Source organism: Salvelinus namaycush, chromosome 4, assembly GCF_016432855.1.
Source record: "Salvelinus namaycush isolate Seneca chromosome 4, SaNama_1.0, whole genome shotgun sequence".
NCBI classification, from domain to species: Eukaryota; Metazoa; Chordata; class Actinopteri; order Salmoniformes; family Salmonidae; genus Salvelinus; species Salvelinus namaycush.
Genome location: NC_052310.1, coordinates 81,799,411 through 81,821,448, shown reverse-complemented (window position 1 = coordinate 81,821,448; position 22,038 = coordinate 81,799,411). Strand labels below are relative to the sequence as shown.

Sequence of the window (22,038 nt, the reverse complement as noted above, 5' to 3'; positions counted from 1 at the left end):
GCGACAGTTATGTGCTTTTCAGAGGAATAGCCAATTGATCTATCGATAAATATGTTTTTAGTGTTTGCCTCCATATTTACACAGCAGCACATTCGTTCGCGCATCAGAGGCTGTGATATTCTGGGCGGAGACATCGGGGAATTCCCAGGCGACTCTCTCTCTCTCTCTCTCTCTCTCTCTCTCTCTCTGTCTCTCTGTCTCGCTCTGTCTCTCACACACTTTCTCTCTCTCTCCCAGCTGGAGCTTCTCATTCAGACAACAACCCGTGATAAGGTTGTGCACATCAACACCATGGATGGTAAGTACCTACAGATATTGTAATTATTATGAGGCGACTGCTAAAAATGGGCTTTCAGCAGGATTCTATAACACCTTTAGGCTACACATGTAATTATTACTTTAAGGTTTCTTAATGTGGTTCGTCATTGACATAATAGTGATGATCTGAGAATTATTTTTGTGAAAAATAAGAAATAAAAAATTGCTATGGTTTGCTTACACGTTATTATTAAATGTTTAACATGGTTTTTTTTGGACAACATTGCTAACTTTAGCCTAAAATATGCCAAAATGACAAGTCTTAGAATCAACACCGATCACCGGCACGGAAAGAATGGTAAAAGTGCTTGTCTATTTGCGCGTGATAGTTTTCAGATTGGGGTTTCTTTAGAAACTTTTCTTTAAAAACAAGCCAACATTTTGTAGACTAAATGATATAAAAGCACTTGGTTCCCTTATATTGATAATGGTCTATATAGCCTACTGTAGCAAGTCTATACAGGGTGTGCACGATATGTTAGGAGGAAGTGTCTGGTATTTACTGGAAATTTGGCACGGGTTGCAGAACGTGTCTCATCTAATAGCCTGAGAACAACTATTGTGAATATCTAGTTTGGTATAGATGTCACTCATTCATCCTGTTTTCACATTCTTTCACTGATGACTTCATTCATTTGGTTACTCACTCTGTCTCCAACAGTCCAACAGTACTTGATCAAATCATATCAAACTTTATTTGTCAACAAGTGTAGATCTTAGTGAAATGTTTACTTTCCAAGCCCTTAACCAACAATGCAGTTCAAGAAGAGTTAAGAAAATATTTACCAAATAAACTAAAGTAAAACATTTTTTTTTAAGTAACACAATAACATAACAATAACGAGGCTGTATACAGGGGGTACCGGTACCGAGTCAGTGTGGGGGGGTACAGGTTAGAGGTCATTTGTACATGTAGGTAGGGGTGAAGTGACTATGCATAGATAATGGTGGACCATCCGAAAATCAGTAAGTACATACAGGGAGGGGAGAGTGTCAAATTGTTTACCTGTGTGTGTGCAGCTGGGGCGTGATAACGTCCCTCCCCATTCACTTCCTCTATTGTTTTCTTGGGTTGGCAGAGATGTCAGTCATATTTCTGCTGGAGAATGTGAATGTGTAGACAGACAGACAGACAGACAGACAGACAGACAGACAGACAGACAGACAGACAGACAGACAGACAGACAGACAGACAGACAGGCAGGCATGCAGGCAGACAGACAGACAGACAGACAGACAGACAGACAGACAGACAGACAGACAGACAGACAGACAGACAGACAGACAGACAGACAGGCCAAGGTTCAGCAGCAGGTGGTGGAGAGAAGGTCTGAGTTGGTAAGGTGGTTTGTAGGTAGTGTGAGAATGTGAAAGGGTGAGAGAGGGGGAATGAGAGGGGGGGGCAAGTGTGTGTAAGCATGCATCAGGTGTCTCATTAGGAAGAATTTCTAAAGCATAGCTGTGGTGTGTGTGTGTGTGTGTGTGTGTGTGTGTGTGTGTGTGTGTGTGTGTGTGTGTGTGTGTGTGTGTGTGTGTGTGTGTGTGTGTGTGTGTGTGTGTGTGTGTGTGTGTGTGTGTGTGTGTGTGTGTGTGTGTGGCTCTGGTTAGGTTTAGGTTGGGTTTATGAGAAGTCAATGTGTGGTTGACTGTCAATGAGTTCCCCATGTACTAACATACTGTACCGATCCTTGCTATATGAGCCACGTTACAATTCCCACCAAGTGGCTTAACCCTTATTGGCGCAATGCCTTTGGTTGTTTGTCTCTCACACCAGTGACCTGGGTTCGCTTCCCTGCTCCAACGTTTGCTACAAAACTCACTGACCAGAATTGTTAATAAGCCAGTAAATATGGAGCCAATTTCTCAGGATTTGTCCACATATTTGATAAGTAATACATTATCTACCCAATACATTATCTATCCAATACATGATCTACCCAATACATTATCTATCCAATACATGATCTACCCAATACATTATCTATCCAATACATTATCTACCCAATACATTATCTATCCAATACATTATCTATCCAATACATTATCTATCCAATACATTATCTATCCAATACATTATCTACCCAATACATTATCTATCCAATACAATATCTACCCAATACATTATCTATCCAATACATTATCTATCCAATACATTATCTATCCAATACATTATCTACCCATAGCCTTTGTTCTCTCAGTGACTATTCAGAAGCTTTGATGACTGCCTTTTACACTATAGCTGTATAGTATTTGAGTGTGTATTGTCATCTATAAACAGTATATATACATTTATACACTACCGGTCAAAAGTTTTAGAACACCTACTCATTTCAAGGGTTTTTCTTTATTTTTACTATTTTCTACATTGTAGAATAATAGTGAAGACATCAAAACTATGAAATAACACATACAGAATCACGTAGTAACAAAAAAAGGGTTCAAATCGATATATATTTTATATTTGAGATTCTTCAAATAGCCATCCTTTGCCTATATGACAGCTTTGCACACTCTTGGGATTCTCTCAACCAGCTCCATGAGTTAGTCACCTGGAATGCATTTCAATTAACAGGTGTGCCTTGTTAAAAGTTAATTTGTGGAATTTCTTTCCTTCTTAATGCGTTTGAACCAATCAGTTGTGTTCTGACAAGGTATACAGGTATACAGAAGATAGCCATATTTGGTATATATCTGAGTATACAAAACATTAAGAACACCTGCTCTTTCCATGACACAAACCACGTTTCCATCCACAGTTTTTATGTGAGTAAAGTCATACAGTATAAAAAAAAATCATGACAGTTGTGATGGAAACCAGCCTGGTCTCATAGACTAACGTAACATAATAAATGTAAATCCGGAACACTCAGATGGTACGTTTGGTATTGTTACATAAGACAGATGGTTACTTCTAGCAACTTTTCAACTACATAATAGTTTTTAGCTACTTTTCAACTTCTTAGCATGTTAGCTAACCCTTCCCCTAACTCTAACCTTAACTCTAACCTTAACCCTTTTAGCTAACCCTACCCCTAACTCTAACCCTAACTCTAACCTTAACCCTAACCCTTCCCCTAACTCTAATCCTTTAACCCATAGGGGGGTTGGGGGTTGGAATACTAAGCTATATGGAATAATAAGCTATATGGAATACTAAGCTATATGGAATACTAAGCTCTATGGAATACTAAGCTATATGGAATACTAAGCTATATGGAATACTAAGCTATATGGAATACTAAGCTATATGGAATACTAAGCTATATGGAATACTAAACTATATGAAATTCGTAACATATTGTACATTTTGCAAAGAAGCCAGACGTGGAGGTCCTGGGCTGGTGTGGTTACAGGTGGTCTTACAGGTGGTCTGCGGTTATGAGGCCGGTTGGACTTGTTGTCAAATTCTATAAAAAGACATTGGAGGCAGCTTATGGTAGAGAAGTTAACATTAAATTCTCTGGCAACAGCTCTGGTGGACATTCCTGCATTCAGTATGCCAATTGCACGCTCCCTCAAAACTGTGTTGTGTGACAAAACTGCACATTTTAGAGTGGCCTTTTATTGTCCCCCAGCACAAGGTGCACCTGTGTAATGATCATGCTGTTTCATCAGCTTCTTGATATGCCACACCTGTCAGGTGGATGAATTATCTTGGCAAAGGAGATATGCTCACTAACAGGGATGTAAACAAATTTGTGCACATAATTTGAGAGAAATAAGCTTTTTGTGAATATGGAACATTTCTGGGATCTTTTAAATCAGCTCACGAATCATGGGAGCAGCACTTTACATAAGGCGTTTATATTTTTGTTCAGTATAAGTGCCTTTGAACAGGGTATGGTAGTAGGTGCCACGTTTTGAGTGTGTCAAGAACTGGGGGGGGGGGGGGTCTAACTCAATATTATGAAAGGTTTGGTATACTCAATGTATTATAATAGTACTGTATATACCATTTAACAGACACTTTTATTCAAAGTGACTAACAGTCATGTGTGTATAAATGTTTCACACGGGTGGTCCCGGGAATCTAACCCACTATCCTGGCCTTGCAAGCACCATGCTGTACCAACTGAGGTGACCATCTGTAACCCTCTTCTCCCTGTGTTGTCCAGTGGCAGAGCCCAGTGTTCAGATCTTTGAGCAGCCCAAACAGAGGGGCATGCGCTTCAGGTACAAGTGTGAGGGCCGCTCTGCAGGCAGCATCCCTGGAGAGAGGAGCTCTGACAACAACAGGTCATACCCCACCATACAGGTAAGCAAATAATATCATAATCATATGCCTTTTAACAGACACTTTTTTATCTGACTTAAGGTCATGTGTGCGTACATTTTACGTACGGTCCTGGGAATTGAACCTACTGTCCTGGAGTTCCAAGCGCCATGCTCTACTGACTGAGCTACAGGGGACCACACAATACTTATCACGCCACTGCAATCTATATACTGTAGTTATATACTACATAGTGTTGAGCGATTAACCGAATATTCGGGGGGGTGGGGGAGGGGAGTCGGTTATTAAACAACTAATTCACCGACATCGGTTCAATTACCTGAATTCCATTTAGTCCAACGCGTCGTTTCTCTAGAGAGAAATCAAATCAAGAACTATATGGGACGCTGGGCTGAAGGGAGTTGTAGTTTTCATTAAGCAAATATTCAACCTAGTTCAAAGCACAGGAACTGCGTAATTACTACAATGACCATAATCCATTGCGCCTGTTCTTTTCCGGCTCTGACACAGATGGATACACTTTATGCCTGCTACGTTAGGTTAGATACACACAGACCGCATACGCCACCGCATGAGAGAGGAATGTACACAACACAACGATGAGATAGAGAGTTCATGAAAGTATACCTTATCTACTTTGAAGAGCTAGTGAAAGGATTTTGTCAGACAACTCTGCAGCATACTTAGACAGGCTAGTCTAGCTAAATAGGATGACTACAGACAACTCTGCAGGATACTTAGACAGGCTAGTCTAGCTAGATAGGATGACTACAGACAACTCTGCAGGATACTTAGACAGGCTAGTCTAGCTAGATAGGATGACTACAGACAACTCTGCAGGATACTTAGACAGGCTAGCCTAGCTAGATAGGATGACTACAGACAACTCTGCAGGATACTTAGGCAGGCTAGCCTAGCTAGATAGGATGACTACAGACAACTCTGCAGGATACTTAGACAGGCTAGTCTAGCTAGATAGGATGACTACAGACAACTCTGCAGGATACTTAGACAGGCTAGCCTAGCTAGATAGGATGACTACAGACAACTCTGCAGGATACTTAGACAGGCTAGTCTAGCTAGATAGGATGACTACAGACAACTCTGCAGCATACTTAGACAGGCTAGTCTAGCTAGATAGGATGACTACAGACAACTCTGCAGGATACTTAGACAGGCTAGCCTAGCTAGATAGGATGACTACAGACAACTCTGCAGGATACTTAGACAGGCTAGCCTAGCTAGATAGGATGACTACAGACAACTCTGCAGGATACTTAGACAGGCTAGCCTAGCTAGATAGGATGACTACAGACAACTCTGCAGGATACTTAGACAGGCTAGTCTAGCTAGATAGGATGACTACAGACAACTCTGCAGGATACTTAGACAGGCTAGCCTAGCTAGATAGGATGACTACAGACAACTCTGCAGGATACTTAGACAGGCTAGCCTAGCTAGATAGGATGACTACAGACAACTCTGCAGGATACTTAGACAGGCTAGTCTAGCTAGATAGGATGACTACAGACAACTCTGCAGGATACTTAGACAGGCTAGCCTAGCTAGATAGGATGACTACAGACAACTCTGCAGGATACTTAGACAGGCTAGCCTAGCTAGATAGGATGACTACAGCCAACACTGCAGGATACTTAGGCAGGCTAGCCTAGCTAGATAGGATGACTACAGACAACTCTGCAGGATACTTAGACAGGCTAGTCTAGCTAAATAGGATGACTACAGACAACTCTGCAGGATACTTAGACAGGCTAGCCTAGCTAGATAGGATGACTACAGACAACTCTGCAGGATACTTAGACAGGCTAGCCTAGCTAGATAGGATGACTACAGACAACTCTGCAGGATACTTAGACAGGCTAGCCTAGCTAGATAGGATGACTACAGACAACTCTGCAGGATACTTAGGCAGGCTAGCCTAGCTAGATATATCCACCTCAGTATATCCACCTCAGCACTAATACTACAGTATCATAATACGTTAACCCTGAGGAGTATATACAGGACCATATCCTAGTCACTAGTGTATTGCAGTATTCGAGCCAGCATTTGCCGCTAAATCTAGTCCTCTCTGACCCCATGAGCAGGTATCTCTGTTTTGAATAGTTTCTACTCTCTCGGCCCATCTGAACACATAGCCACTCCTTCCTGCTCCAGCCCTGTGAAAACCACTCACAGACAGCTGAGATTAAATGATAAAGATATCTAATGATTAGTGATGTCATTGCTAGTATTCTAGACTCTCTGGTCTCCTAACAACTTTCTGCTGTTTTCACTGATGTTCTCCATGTTATTGATTCCTCTCCTCTCCTCTCCTCTCCTCTCCTCTCCTCTCCTCTCCTCTCCTCTCCTCTCCTCTCCTCTCCTCTCCTCTCCTCTCCTCTCCTCTCCTCTCCGCTCCTCTCCTCTCTTCTCTCCTCTTCTCCTCTGTTCTCTTCTCCTCCTCTTATCCTCTCTTTTATTTTCTTCTCCTCTCTTATCCTCTCTCTTCTCTTCTCTATGTTCCTCTTTTATTTGTGTATTTATCCTTTATTTAACCCGGTAAATAATCTCTTTTACAATAACGACCTGAACGCCCTGTATTCACTTCCTTCTTTAAATGTTTTCCCTCCTCTCTTTCCCCATCAGATTCTGAACTACTGTGGGAAGGGCAAAGTGCGCGTTTCCCTCGTAACCAAGAACGAGCCCTTTAGGCCCCACCCCCATGACTTGGTGGGCAAGGACTGCAAGGAGGGATTCTACGAAGCTGAGTTTGGCCCAGAGCGCAAGGTCTTCGCGTGAGTTACCCTTCATCACTTTACCCCATCATCATCATCCACTTTAGTTATCTCACACACACTGTTACCATTATCATCACCATCATCATTATAATAAACACAGTCACCACCATCATCATTATAATAAACACAGTCACCACCATCATCATTATAATAAACACAGTCACCACCATCATCATTATAATAAACACAGTCACCATCATCATCATTATAATAAACACAGTCACCATCATCATCATTATAATAAACACAGTCACCACCATCATCATCATAATAAACACAGTCACCACCATCATCATTATAATAAACACAGTCACCATCATCATCATTATAATAAACACAGTCACCATCATCATCATTATAATAAACACAGTCACCATCATCATCATTATAATAAACACAGTCACCATCATCATCATCATTATAATAAACACAGTCACCACCATCATCATTATAATAAACACAGTCACCATCATCATCATTATTATAATAAACACAGTCACCATCATCATCATCATTATAATAAACACAGTCACCACCATCATCATCATAATAAACACAGTCACCACCATCATCATCATAATAAACACAGTCACCATCATCATCATTATAATAAACACAGTCACCACCATCATCATTATAATAAACACAGTCACCATCATCATCATTATTATAATAAACACAGTCACCATCATCATCATCATTATAATAAACACAGTCACCATCATCATCATCATTATTATAATAAACACAGTCACCATCATCATTATTATAATAAACACAGTCACCATCATCATCATTATTATAATAAACACAGTCACCACCATCATCATCATTATAATAAACACAGTCACCACCATCATCATCATTATAATAAACACAATCACCACCAACATCATTATTATAATAAACACAGTCACCACCATCATCATTATAATAAACACAGTCACCACCATCATCATCATTATAATAAACACAGTCACCACCACCATCATCATTATAATAAACACAGTCACCACCACCATCATCATTATAATAAACACAATCACCACCACCATCATCATTATAATAAACACAGTCACCACCAACATCATTATTATATTAAACACAGTCACCACCATCATCATCATTATAATAAACACAGTCACCACCATCATCATTATTTTCCACTTTTAGTCACTCTCCATTACTATCACTATCATCATCACCATCATCATCATCATCATCACCCTTTTCACTGTCATTTGCATCACCACCCCCTTGTTGTGGGAGTTCCTCCAGTTGTTTTTCATGTGATGGTGTGATCACACACACACACACACACACACACACACACACACACACACACACACACACACACACACACACACACACACACAGACACACACACACACACTGGTCCAAATTGCCCAAAACCACAGTACTGAGGGAATTCCCCAGATAATATCACGTTGTCTATGTATCTGTGTAACCGCTTGGGTTATACATGGCGACCATTTTGTGCCCCAGGACCCTGAGTTTCTGACTTCCCTATGCTTCGTATCCACAGCTTCCAGAATCTGGGTATCCAGTGTGTGAGGAGGAGAGAGGTAAAGGAATCCATCGTGCAGAGGATGACCAGAGGGATCAACCCATTCAATGGTGAGTCTCTCTCTCAGCTACAGTCTCTCTGGCTTTTCTCTCTTTCTCCCCTCTCTTCCTCTCTCTCTCTCCCCCCTCTCTTCCTCTCTCTCTCCCCCCTCTCTTCCTCTCTCTCTCCCCCCCTCTCTTCCTTCCTTCCTTCCTTTCTCTCTCTCTCTCTCTCTCTCTCTCTCTCTCTCTCTCTCTCTCTCTCTCTCTCTCTCTCTCTCTCTCTCTCCCCCCTCTCTTCCTCTCTCTCTCCCCCCCTCTCTTCCTCTCTCTCTCTCTCCCCCTCTTCCTCTCTCTCTCCCCCCCTCTCTTCCTCTCTCTCTCCCCCCTATCTTCCTCTCTCTCTCTCCCCCCTCTCATCCCCTCTCTCTCCCCCTCTCTTCCTCTCTCTCTCCCCCCCTCTCTTCCTCTCTCTCTCCCACCTCTCTTCCTCTATCTCTCCCCCCTTATCTTCTTCTCTCTCTCCCCCCCTCTTCCTCTCTCTCTCTCTCTCTCCCCCCCTCTTCCTCTCTCTCCCCCCTCTCTTCCTCTCCCCCCCTCTTCCTCTCTCTCTCTCTCTCTCTCCCCCCTCTCTTCCTCTCTCTCTCTCCCCCCCTCTTCCTCTCTCTCTCCCCCCCTCTCTTCCTCTCCCCCCCCCTCTTCCTCTCTCTCTCTCTTTCTCCCCACCCCTCTTTCACATTTACTTTCTGACATATTCATTTAGAGTGAGAAGTAGATATATATATGTGGGCTACTGCTGTCCTAACCACAACCAGACAGAGATAGAGAAAGAGCTGTCCATTTCCTCATAGAACTTCTATCCCTGGGTCTCTGCAGCAAAGTGTCCTTGTTGTCTCCATTACAAGACCAGAGCTTACCTACTTCCCCTTTTTCATAACACACAGTTGTGCAATTCAGTGTAGTGCTGGATGCCACGTGAGAGAGGAATGTGTGTGTGTGTGTGTGTGTGTGTGTGTGTGTGTGTGTGTGTGTGTGTGTGTGTGTGTGTGTGTGTGTGTGTGTGTGTGTGTGTGTGTGTGTGTGTGTGTGTGTGTGCTGAAGGTGCGGGTGTGGAGGTCTAGTACACAGAGAACCTGAGCTGATTTCAGCCTCTGATAACATTGAAAACATGAAGTACTGCAGTACTGCCGTACAAGCCATTGTAATGATTGGGCAGTACTGCCGTACAAGCCATTGTAATGATTGGGCAGTACTGCCGTACAAGCCATTGTAATGATTGGGCAGTACTGCCGTACAAGCCATTGTAATGATTGGGCAGTACTGCCGTACAAGCCATTGTAATGATTGGGCAGTACTGCCGTACAAGCCATTGTAATGATTGGGCAGTACTGCCGTACAAGCCATTGTAACGGTATATAGATACCGTCCAGTAGGTTATAACTCCAACCCTGTTCCTGGAGAGATACCGTCCTGTACCTACAGGACGGTATCTCTCCAGGAACAGGAGATAACCTACAGGATGTTATCTCTCCAGGAACAGGGTTGGAGTGCCCTGATATAGGGCCTTAACAGGCAGCACAGGCTAGCTCTGATTTGTCAATAGCAAATGAGGAAATCTGGTCACTGTTTGGCCATACAGAACTTGTGTGTTGTTAAAAGGAAGTAGGAGTCATTATTCATCGATGTGAATAACACACAGCAGTTCTGTTACTAAACGTTGTACCAATTCTGTTACACAGCTTCCTCTCAACTCACCTCAACTGTTTTACTCTTCGTGTCCGCTACTCTTTACGGCTCCACGGTCTAAGCAAGATGGCGGTAACAACATGTGTAGCTAGACTGAGATTAAGATTGAGATTGTTCTTCTCAAATGTAGTACCATGATTAGCCCTGTTTATCTGGCCCTTATGGGTCCATTTGAAACAACTTTGTTGTGTGATTTAGAAAAAGAGAAACATATAAATAAATCCTGCGATGGAGACAGACAGTAGGCTTTACAGACAACAGACTTGGTTCAGATGTAAGTCTGGATGAATTTGATGAAACTGTGAGAAAACAAGAGCACCTTGTAGAGGAGTCCAACTCATTCCATGGAGGGACGAGTGTCTGCAGGTCTTTGGTTTTTCCTTTCAGTTAAGACCTAGACAACCAGGAGAGGGGAGTTCCTTACTGTAACCTAGACAACCAGGTGAGGGAAGTTCCTTACTAATCAGTGACCTTCATTCATCAATCAAGTACAAGGGAGGAGAACCCACAGACACTCAGTCCTCCGTGGAAGGAGTTTGACACCTGGAATGTAGAATAACTAGAGTTTCCAGTCCAGGTCGTTGTTTCCGTGGTGATGGTCGGTGGCGAGTTGTCACGACAATGGTCGAATGGCAAGGCAAGAGAAGAACATTTCACTTCTGCAGTGAAACACAGCTGCTTCCTGTATAGGGAGAGATACACACACACACACACACACACACACACACACACACACACACACACACACACACACACACACACACACACACACACACACACACACACACACACACACAGCCCCCCTTCCGTTTATGTATACAGACCACTAGGTCTGCTTCTACATGAGGAAATGGCTGACATCATTAAAAAAAATGGAATTCCATTTTGTTCATTTTTTGTTCCTGTGAGCAGTTTCCCTTAAAGATAAATCAGCCCGAACTGTGCGATGTAGTAGGGAGTTGTAGTTTCTCTAAAGATAAATCAGATCAAGCCCGAACTGTGCGATGTAGTAGGGACTTGTAGTTTCTCTAAAGATAAATCAGATCCAGCCCGAACTGTGCAATGTAGTAGGGAGTTGTAGTTTCTCTAGAGATAAATCAGATCAAGCCTGAACTGTGCGATGTAGTAGGGAGTTGTAGTTTCTCTAAAGATAAATCAGATCCAGCCCGAACTGTGCGATGTAGTAGGGAGTTGTAGTTTCTCTAAAGATAAATCAGATCCAGCCCAAACTGTGCAATGTAGTAGGGAGTTGTAGTTTCTCCAAAGATAAATCAGATCAGGCCTGAACTGTATAATGTAGTAGGAAGTTGTAGTTTCCAACAGGCCAATATTCGACATAGAGGTAGTCAATGGATTTGAATGTGGTTTCTAGACAGGTTGGGACGAGGGTTAATCAATGGATTTGAATGTGGTTTCTAGACAGGTTGGGACGAGGGTTAATCAATGGATTTGAAGGTGGTTTCTAGACAGGTTGGGACGAGGGTTAATCAATGCATTTGAATGTGGTTTCTAGACAGGTTGGGACGAGGGTTAATCAATGGATTTGAATGTGGTTTCTAGACAGCCAAAGAGTTGATTCATAAGGGGGACATAGATGCTGTTAGTGGTAAGGTACCCACAGCATCAAGATTCAGCTTCCCCCGTCTCAGTCCCCCTCCTCCTCTCACCCTTTCACATTCTCAACCCTGCACCTGCTTAACCTCTCTTGATCTGTGGCTGTCTCTCTCTCTCTCTCTCTCTCACACACACACACACACACCTGCCTCCCCCTCTCTCACCGTTCCTCATTCTCACAGTACCTACCTACAGTACCACCTAATCAACCCAGCTCCAAACCCAGACCTCTCTAGATGTCTGCCTGCCTGCCTGCCTGCCTGCCTGCCTGCCTGCCTGCCTGCCTGTCTGTCTGTCTGTCTGTCTGTCTGTCTGTCTGTCTGTCTGTCTGTCTGTCTGTCTGTCTGTCTGTCTGTCTGTCTGTCTGTCTGTCTGTCTGTCTGTCTGTCTGTACCACCTAATCAACCCAGCTCCAAACCCAGACCTCTCTAGATGCCTGCCTGCCTGCCTGCCTGCCTGCCTGCCTGCCTGCCTGCCTGCCTGCCTGCCTGTCTGTCTGTCTGTCTGTCTGTCTGTCTGCCTGTCTGTCAGCGTCTGGCCGGCACACACACACACACACACACACACACACACACACACACACACACACACACACACACACACACACACACACACAACCAAGTGTGAGAAGGTCTATTTCCACTTCTATTAGAGGTGCTGATCTCTGCCACCCTCTCACCTTGCCTGGTGGACTTCAAGTCAACATACATGTTTAATGCAGACAGAAGTGGACCCTACCTCCTTCCCCTTGCTCTGTCTGGTCATTGTGGTTTTACCAGGGCTGCTGTCTACGTCAATTCTCCTCTCTCCCCCTCTCTAAGCCCCTCCCTCACTCCCCTCTTCCTCCTTCCCTCTCTCTTTCGAGTCAGAAGTCGTCATTGGTGCCCTGACAGTCTCGTTTCTCAAGTCTGCGTTACACACGCCTACACACAGACATACACACTTATACACACACTGATATTTCCACCTGCGGTGACATCACTAGGCGTCACAATGGTGATGCTGTAGGATAGATAACCTCTAGAGAGAACCCAGAGAGAGAGAGAGAGAGAGAACCCAGAGAGAGAGAGAACCCAGAGAGAGAGAGAACCCAGAGAGAGAGAAAGCGAACCCAGAGAGAAAGGGAGAGAACCCAGAGAGAGAGGGAGAGAACCCAGAGAGAGAGAGAGGGAGAGAACCCAGAGAGAGAGAGAGGGAGAGAACCCAGAGAGAGAGAGGGAGAGAACCCAGAGAGAGAGAAAGCGAACCCAGAGAGTGAGAGAGAGAGAACCCAGAGAGAGAGAGAGAGAGAACCCAGAGAGAGAGAACCCAGAGAGAGAGAGAACAAAGCTGTGAATGATCTGAGAGACAAGGCAAGAAGGACATTTTATGCCATCAAAAGGAATATAAAATTCCACATAACAATTAGGATCTGGCTAAAAATACTTGAATCAGTTATAGAACCCATTGCCCTTTATGGTTGTGAGGTCTGGGGTCCGCTCACCAACCAAGAATTCACAAAATGGGACAAACACCAAATTGAGACTCTGCATGCAGAATTCTGCAAAAATATCCTCAGTGTACAGCGTAAAACACCAAATAATGCATTAGGCCGATACCCACTAATTATCAAAATCCAGAAAAGAGACGTTAAATTCTACAACCACCTAAAAGGAAGCGATTCACAAACCTTCCATAACAAAGCCATCACCTACAGAGTGATGAACCTGGAGAAGACTCCCCTAAGCAAGCTGGTCCTGGGGCTCTGTTCACAAACACAAACAGACCTCACAGAGCCCCGGGACAGCAACACAATTAGACCCAACCAAATCATGAGAAAACAAAAAGATAACTTGACACATTGGAAAGAATTCACAAAAAAACAGAGCAAACTAGAATGCTATTTGGCCCTAAACAGAGAGGACACAGTGGCAGAATACCTGACCACTGTGACTGACCCAAACTTAAGGAAAGCTTTGAGTTTGTACAGACTCAGTGAGCATAGCCTTGCTATTGAGAAAGGCCACCGTAGGCAGACCTGGCTCTTAAGAGAAGACAGGCTATGTGCACACTGTCCACAAAATGAGGTTGGAACTGAGCTGCACTTCCTAACCTCCTGCCAAATGTATAACCATATTAGAGAGACATATTTTCCTCAGATTACACAGATCGACAAAGAATTTGAAAACCCAATTTTGTTAAACTCCCATATCTACTGGGTGAAATACCACAGTGTGCCATCACAGCAGCAAGATGTGTGACCTGTTGCCACAAGAAAAGGGCAACCAGTGAAGAACAAACACCATTGTAAATACAACCCACGAGAGAGAGAGGCAGAAAGAGAGAGAGAGAGAGAGAAAGCGTGGGCTGATGTGAAACATGGTCACCGTACGTGTGTGTGTGGGGGTGTGACACTTTTGGGCTGTCAAAACCGTTAATGCATGTGTGTGTGTGTGGGGGTGGGGGGGGGGGGGAGAGACCTACAGTATATCTCTGTGTGGATGAGTAGGTCTAAGAGTCTGTGGGTTGTATCTGTGACGTTTCTAACCACCCTATCTAACCACTAGCTGTGTGTGAGGCTGGGGGAACCTCCCACGTGCCCCATGTCAGATCCCAAACACTCTGCTACTACGGACCATAGAGAAGGAGTTAAGGGTAGACATCTTGTAAGACACGCTCTAACGCACTACTGCGCATCCCTCTCTCACTCACTCTCTCTCTCTTTCACACTCCCCCCTCTCTCTCTCCCCCTCGCTCTCTCTTTCATGCCCTACCGCTCTCTCTTAGATCTCTGTGCAACCCAGTTTCCCTTCCCTTCTCTGTCTATCGTATTTTAACTTTATGAAAAGAGATGATGTTTCGCTTTCCTATTGTGGCCAATAGTGTTTCAACGACGTGGAAATGAGTAGCCTATTTACTACTTACGTATTCAACCACTGATCAAGGTCATGTCATCTCATGTGTGTGTGTGTGTGTGTGTGTGTGTATGGTGTGTGTGTGTGTGTGTGTGTGTGTGTGTGTGTGTGTGTGTGTGTGTGTGTGTGTGTGTGTGTGTGTGTGTGTGTGTGTGTGTGTGTGTGTGTATGGTGTGTGTGTGTGTATGGTGTGTGTGTGTGTATGGTGTGTGTGTGTGTATGGTGTGTGTGTGTGTATGGTGTGTGTGTGTGTGTGTGTGTGTGTGTGTGTGTGTGTGTGTGTGTGTGTGTATATTTACTTGACGTTTGATTGATTGATGTGTGTCCCTGCAGTGCCACGGGAGCAGCTGTTACAGACGGAGGAGTACGACCTGAACGTGGTGCGTCTCTGTCTCCAGGTGTTCCTACAGGACGACAGCGGACACTGCAACCGCGCCCTCAACCCCATTGTCACAAACCCCATCTATGACAACAGTGAGTATATCTAGGCTAACACTAGCTAGCCTAGACAGTGAATAGCCAGACTAACACTAGCACAAACCCATCTACGACAACAGTGAGTATAGCTATGCTAATGCTAGCTAGCTTAAATAACTCCATATACGATAACCGTAAAATAGCCAGGCTAATGCTAGCACCAACCCTAGCCAGGCTAATGCTCGCTAGCACCATCCCCATCTACAGCAACAGTGAGTATCCAGTAGCTAGGCTAACCCTAGCTTGCTTACAGACTTCTATATATATTACCAGTGAGCACTGTAGCTAGGCTAACACTAGCTAGGACTAACCCTAGCCAGGCTAAAGCTAGCTAGCACCAACCTCATCTAAGACAACAGTGAGTAGAAGCAAGAGTGACTGCTACGCTAATGCTATCTTATGACGTTAGATGGAGGTTTTGAGTGTGGCCTGGCTACATTCTCTGTCTGACATTGCACCCCTTCTGTTTATAGAGGAAGAGGAAGCAAGCAGACCACAAACTCAACATTAACATGAATGTTTTAAGCAGCACGGTTGCCGTGGTTCACTTCCTCATATGAAAACATGCATGTGATTCTCTATCTAGTTATAGAGAGCACTCCAAAATAACTTGATGCCCCTGTCGTCTGTCCCTAGTGGTCTGGTGTTAAACTGTCTGACTGAAGCTGCTGGAAGTCATTTTTTTTTATACCTGACAAGAGTGTAGGGTTAAAGAGATTTTTCACTCACAATAAACATACATGGCATGCTTGCGCGCACACACACACACACACACACACACACACACACACACACACACACACACACACCTTGTAACATTTGCCATCTCCTCTCCTGTAACCTTTGTCACCAAGGGGCTCCGAACACGGCTGAGCTGCGTATCTGTCGGGTTAACAGGAACAGTGGTTGTGTGAAGGGAGGAGACGAGATCTTTCTGCTGTGTGATAAAGTCCAGAAAGGTACAGCATGTCCACAGCATGTCAAGAAATTGAAAATATGTTTTCTCACCTTCCCTACCATGGATTACAATGTACTGTTATATGTGTCTCTTTTCATCCATTCATCCATTCATCCATCCATCCATTCATCCATCCATCCATCCATTCATCCATCCATCCATCCATTCATCCATCCATCCATCCATTCATCCATCCATTCATCCATCCATCCATCCATCCATCCATTCATCCAGGCACTTCCTTAGTCAAAGTCCTTGTCTCTCCTCTCCTATTCACTCACTCCTTCATTTCCTCATCCCTCCATCCCTCCCATTCCCTGCTCCTGTCCAGATGACATTGAGGTGCGTTTCTTCACTCCTGGCTGGGAGGCTAAGGGCTCCTTCTCCCAGGCTGACGTTCACCGCCAGGTGGCCATTGTATTTAAGAGCCCGCCCTACTACGACACGTCCATCACCGGCCCGGTCACTGTGCACATGCAGTTACGCCGTCCCACCGACCAGGAAGTCAGCGAGCCCATGGAGTTCAGATATCTACCCGACGACAAGGGTGAGGAAGCCATATCATTTTTATATTCATTCTCTCCCTGTTGTAATAATAGTTTACTCATTAATTTTGACTGCTCTATTAATCAGGAACATACCATATGAATGTTGCTTTCCACTGGCTGACACTTTAACATAGTATCTGTGTGTTGTCTACAGATCCCTATGGTTGCCAGGAGAAGAAGAGGAGAAGAGAGCACCTGATTAAAACCTTACCCGGGTTCCTACCTTTAAGTGGAATGAATCAGATGAACAGACCGAAGGCAGTACCACACAGTCCCATGGCCCAGTCCATGAGAAAAGGTAAGAAAACACACACACACAAACTACGTAACCAACCCCGACCTAGACCCAGACACGGATCCTCTTATCTTAAACCACCTGCTACCCCTCTTTATCTGTGTTTGTCTTTCTGTCTGTGGCTGTCTGTGGAACACTCACACACACACACTCACACACACACTCTCACACACACACTCACACACACACTCACACACACACTCACACACACACTCTCACACTCACACACACACTCACACACACACACTCACACACACACATAAAATCTCCCACTGAAATAAACGCACGAAAGTCGTGATATTGATGGAACTTTATTTAACAACCTGGTCTCAGAGCAAAACATATTATATTTTACGAAATCCATGCCACTCTATTTAGTGTGATATGTTACTTTACATTAGGTTACATTACATTGGCCTACCAATGTAATAGCGGTCGTACAATATAATACGAATTGCAGGACGTATAGTATCCTACACCTTGATTGCATTTGACCCGTTTAGTATGATGTATTACATTCGACTAGTTTAGTGTTTTGGGGCTCCCGAGTGGTGCAGTGGTCTAAGGTACTGCTGCATCGCTGTGCTAGAGGCATCACTACAGACCCTGGTTTGATCCCGGGCTGTATCACAACCGGCCCGTGATCGGGAGTCCCATAGGATGGCTCACAATTGGCCCAGCATCATCCGGGTAAGGGGAGGGTTTGGCCGGGGTAGGCCATCATTGTAAATAAGAATTTGTTCTTAACTGACTTGCCTAGTTAAATAAAGGTTAAATGATTTATTTATTTTTAAGTATGAGGTTTGACTAGTTTAGTGTGATATATTACGTTCAACTAGTTTAATATGATATATTACGTTAGGTTAGGGTTAGGAGTTAGGTTAAATGTTAAAGGTTAGGGTTAGCGGAAAGGTTAGCTAACATGTTAAGCAGTTGCAAAGTAGCTAAAAAGTAGTAAGTAGTTGCAAAATTGCTAATTAGCTAAAACGCTAAAGTTGTCCGTGATGAGATTCGAACGCACAACATTTGAGATGCTAGCTCCACGTTCACGTTATACATATCATACTAAATAGAGTGGCTTGGATTTTAGGAAAATATTTGGCGTTTTTGCTCTGAGACCAGGCTGTATTTAAGCCTTGTTGTAGAGATGTATTGTTTTGCTCTGAGACCAGGCTGTATTTAAGCCTTGTTGTAGAGATGTATTGTTTTGCTCTGAGACCAGGCTGTATTTAAGCCGTGTTGTAGAGATGTATTGTTTTGCTCTGAGACCTGGCTGTATTTAAGCCTTGTTGTAGAGATGTATTGTTTTGCTCTGAGACCAGGCTGTATTTAAGCCTTGTTGTAGAGATGTATTGTTTTGCTCTGAGACCAGGCTGTATTTAAGCCGTGTTGTAGAGATGTATTGTTTTGCTCTGAGACCAGGCTGTATTTAAGCCGTGTTGTAGAGATGTATTGTTTTGCTCTGAGACCAGGCTGTATTTAAGCCGTGTTGTAGAGATGTATTGTTTTGCTCTGAGACCAGGCTGTATTTAAGCCGTGTTGTAGAGATGTATTGTTTTGCTCTGAGACCAGGCTGTATTTAAGCCTTGTTGTAGAGATGTATTGTTTTGCTCTGAGACCAGGCTGTATTTAAGCCGTGTTGTAGAGATGTATTGTTTTGCTCTGAGACCAGGCTGTATTTAAGCCTTGTTGTAGAGATGTATTGTTTTGCTCTGAGACCAGGCTGTATTTAAGCCTTGTTGTAGAGATGTATTGTTTTGCTCTGAGACCAGGCTGTATTTAAGCCTTGTTGTAGAGATGTATTGTTTTGCTCTGAGACCAGGCTGTATTTAAGCCTTGTTGTAGAGATGTATTGTTTTGCTCTGAGACCAGGCTGTATTTAAGCCTTGTTGTAGAGATGTATTTCTATATAGACAACAACACTAATCTCCAAACCTCCTCTTTGCCAGACATCAACAACATGTACATGAAACAGCCCTCTCCCGCTATGATGCGCCAAACCCCTCCTACCATGTACAACCACGCCAACCAACATTACCAACAACATAGCCCTCAGCAGCGCACAATGATGACATCCATCAACCAGATGTGGCCCCAACCCAACCCGACTTTGTCCCTGGAGACCATCAGAATTAACCCCTCGAGCACCGGTAGTAGCCAGGGTAACGCTATGCAGCAACAGCAGGTGAACCACTGTGTTACCTCTGGGTACCTTCATGGAGGGGAGAGCAGCGGTAGTGGAGGCGGTGGTGGTGGTGGTAACATCCTGCCCCAACTCACCATGGGGGACCTGCAATGTCTGGGTCTGGAGTCCAATCTCCAGGGTCCTTCGGCCAGCCAAACCCAGCCCGGTGGGCCTGATCTCCAGCACCTCCAGCACCCTCACCCCCAGCACCCTCACCCCCATCACCCTCACCAGCGGCAGCACTTCCAACAGCATAGACACCAGCAGCCCCACCAGAGGAAAGTGTCATCCTTCTCCCAGGGCATGGGGAGCCAGGAAGGGCAGATCCAGGGGAACCAGACCCAGCACCTCCAGGCACCCTGGAACAGCGGTGGCGACGCGGGGTCTCTGGGGTTGGGCTTCCTCCTGGATAGCGTGGAGAGTGATGAGATCATCCAGGGCCTGGTGGGAGGAGGGGACCCTCAGGCCACCTTCCAACTGAAGCAGGAGCCCCTAACTGGGGGACAGGAGGGCCAGATGATCGCCTCTTGTTCCTTCTCCGCCTCGGACGGCCAGCAGCAGCAGTCGTACGCCAACCTCCTCCCCAGGCCTATGAGTAACAGCAACGGCGTCGCCATGGAGACAGCAAGGCATGAAAGCACCAATAGCAATTCCAACAACATCCAGGCCCTCAAGAACTTACAGAACCCCTTCACCCCAGCCAATGGAATGGGGCAAGAAGGTGCCCATTTTGACTCCTTGGCTGCCTGGGCCTTTTTCACTCCACCGCAGTGACTTGGCACATTCTCAGCCTGTGGGAAATGCTTCAGGCAGTCTCAGTGAGCAAATGCTTAGTCATTTTGTCTGTGCAAGAATGCCGTCAGAACTTGTGAACAGATATAGAGATATTTTCAGGGCAAAGGTAACTCAACTGGCTATATGAATATGATATGAATGTACTTTTCTTTTTATCACTCAATCAGTGTCAGAGTTAGATGGGTTGAGTTCTCTGCCAACAGAAGTAAGCAATGCTTTGTGGTTTTAACACGATGGATATGCTTTTGAGGAAAAGGGGGATAAAGGTTAAGATAAACAGGTATGTTTTTGTCAACACTTTACTTGAAGTGGGCTGTTATAACGGCCTTACTAACGCATACAGCTGTAGGAATGTCGTTAAACCTCCCATGAAATGACCCCAAATCATGTTGTTCAGTTAAAAAGAACACACGGTTAAAATGGTTCACACCGTTCAAACCAATGAGGGTTCGGAACTTTAAAGCCGTTTATCTCAGGATGATCTTTTATCAGATAGAACCTTGTAGTTCTAATGTTCCGATTCAACTGTCTACTGTTCCATGTTCCATGACAGTGTTATGTTGATCATAGAGCCTACCGAGTGGCCCGGTGGTCTAAGACACGGTTCTAACTGTGCCACTAGAGATCCTGGTTTGAGTCCAGGCTCTGTCGCAGCCGGCCGCGACCGGGAGACCCATGGGGCTGCGCACAATTGGCCCAGTGTCGTCCGGGTTAGGGGAGAGTTTGGCCGGCCGGGATGTCCTTGTCCCATCGCACTCTAGCGACTCCTGTGGCGGGCCGGGCGCAAATGCACGTTGACACGGTCGTCAGGTGACACTGTGTTTCCTCCGACACATTGGTGCGGCTGGCTTCTGGGTTAAGCGGACATTGTGTCAAGAAGGAGTGCGGCTTGGCTGGGTCGTGTTTAGGAGGACTCTCGACCTTCGCCTCTCCCGAGTCCGTACGGGAGTTGCAGCGATGGGACAAGACTGTAACTACCAATTGGAGACCATGAAATTGGGGAGAAGAAGGGGTAAAAATACAAAAAATATAAAAACATTTATAAAGGTTGATCATAAAAAACTGTCATGACCTGTTACGTCAGCTGTTATAACAGCATTATAGAGGTATTACGACAAGTCCACTTTGGGTAAAGTGTTCCATGTCCTGTACATCTACAATAAAGCCAGTTGAGAGTTTAGCATGTTCAATCGCTACAAATGCTATAGCTCTGAAGAGTGGCGAGGTACTCAGATTCCCTCAGAGGAAGATTCTGGGAGTGTCCAGTCAGTCACTGTTGGAATACTTCAGAGATGCGTCCTTGTTTCCTTTCCTTGACCTATCCCGTCACTCACTGAGCTACGAGTGATAGTATAGCTGAAAGCAAAGTGACCACCTTATTACTTCCACCAATCCAACCAATTGAGATCCATGATGACTTCAGGTGAGGTAGCAAGGATGCATTTCTAGAGTCTTTCAACAGGACCAGTGGTAGGTAGCACTGTGGTATTCCCTGGTAATGGCTATGTCATATTAATAATCACGTGTGCTATCTATCCCAGAGTTCTCAGAGCATTGTGATGTGATCAACACTACGGAACATCCCAAATGGCACCCTATTCCCTAGT

General features: G+C 44.6%; 1 protein-coding gene across 2 annotated transcripts; it reads left to right on the top strand.

The window, feature by feature from the left end:
* Nucleotides 1-175: 175 nt before the first annotated feature.
* Nucleotides 176-21,344, top strand: LOC120046858 (proto-oncogene c-Rel-like). Of its 2 annotated transcripts, XM_038992422.1 has the most exons (9): nucleotides 176-298; nucleotides 4,434-4,573; nucleotides 7,202-7,350; nucleotides 8,900-8,991; nucleotides 15,507-15,647; nucleotides 16,505-16,609; nucleotides 16,940-17,155; nucleotides 17,311-17,454; nucleotides 19,401-21,344. In XM_038992422.1, the coding sequence occupies exons 1-9, from the start codon at nucleotides 292-294 to the stop codon at nucleotides 20,408-20,410; spliced, it is 2,004 nt and encodes a 667-aa protein (XP_038848350.1). In that variant the 5' UTR covers nucleotides 176-291; the 3' UTR covers nucleotides 20,411-21,344. The 2 variants fall into 2 exon arrangements, with proteins under 2 accessions (XP_038848350.1, XP_038848351.1); XM_038992423.1 differs by lacking the exon at nucleotides 16,505-16,609.
* Nucleotides 21,345-22,038: the final 694 nt, after the last annotated feature.

Bases quoted from the DNA above. Each gene is read 5' to 3' on its own strand.
- LOC120046858 (XM_038992422.1), top strand. The intron at 7,351-8,899 runs GTGAGTTACCCT...TCGTATCCACAG, and splicing joins CCAGAGCGCAAGGTCTTCGC to CTTCCAGAATCTGGGTATCC. The intron at 8,992-15,506 runs GTGAGTCTCTCT...GTGTCCCTGCAG, and splicing joins AGGGATCAACCCATTCAATG to TGCCACGGGAGCAGCTGTTA.